Below are 799 nucleotides of genomic sequence, written 5' to 3' on the forward strand. Positions count from 1 at the left end.
ATGAGTCCCTGTGGGCTCTTGTGGGTCCCTATGGGCCCCTATGGGTCCCTGTGGGTTCCTATGGATCCCCGTGGGCTCCGTGGGTCCCTATGAGTCCCTGTGGGTTCCTATGGGTCCCTTGGGTCCCTGTGGGTTCCTATGGGTCCCTATGGGTCCGTTTCCCACCCGCAGGTTTCGGGGGGCGGCCGCCTGGTGACGGTGGCGGTTCGCCCCACGGGGATCTATGGGGAGGGTCACCCCCTGCTGGAGCACTTCTACCGCCGCGGGAAGGCGCTGGGGGGCTGGCTGCCCCGAACGCTGCCGCCCCACTGCGAGCACGGCCGGGTCTACGTGGGTGAGTGAGTGCCCCATAACGGCCCCATAAGAGCCTCATAATGGCCCCATAGAGGCCCTATAGCGGTTCTATAGCTACCCCACAGGCACCCTATAATGGCCCTATAACAGCCCCACAGCGGCCCCATAACAGCCCCATAGCTGCCCAATAGAGGTCCTATAGATACTCCGCAGCCACCCTACAATGGCCCCATAGCTGCCCTATAGAGCCCCACAGCACCCCATAAAGCCCCATAGAGACCCCATAGCGCCCCATACTGCCCCATATCACCCCATGAAGCCCCATAGAGACCCCATACTGCCCCATGCCCTGGAGAGTCTCATAGCCCCCCATCTCACCCCATGTCCCCCCAGGCAGCGGGGCATGGATGCACATCCTGACCCCACAGAGACCCCCACAGAGACCCCCATCTCTCCCTATGTCCCCCCAGGCAACATGGCATGGATCCACACGCAGGGCCCCACA

The 799-nt window shown here is 63.2% G+C and overlaps 1 protein-coding gene across 1 annotated transcript in view; it reads left to right on the forward strand.

Annotated features, from left to right (window-relative positions):
- Positions 1–796, forward strand: part of LOC104917028 (3 beta-hydroxysteroid dehydrogenase type 7-like) — a gene marked incomplete at both ends in the record, with an annotated part of 3,076 nt that extends 2,280 nt beyond the window's left edge. Inside the window, 2 exons of the mRNA XM_010728097.3 lie at positions 172–334; positions 765–796. Of these exons, the coding sequence (XP_010726399.3) occupies positions 172–334; positions 765–796 (195 nt within the window). The remainder of the gene's footprint in view (positions 1–171; positions 335–764) is intronic.
- Between the last annotated feature and the right edge of the window lie 3 nt (positions 797–799).

The sequence above is a fragment of the Meleagris gallopavo genome, unplaced genomic scaffold, assembly GCF_000146605.3.
Source record: "Meleagris gallopavo isolate NT-WF06-2002-E0010 breed Aviagen turkey brand Nicholas breeding stock unplaced genomic scaffold, Turkey_5.1 ChrUn_random_7180001953701, whole genome shotgun sequence".
In the NCBI taxonomy this organism is placed as follows: domain Eukaryota; kingdom Metazoa; phylum Chordata; class Aves; order Galliformes; family Phasianidae; genus Meleagris; species Meleagris gallopavo.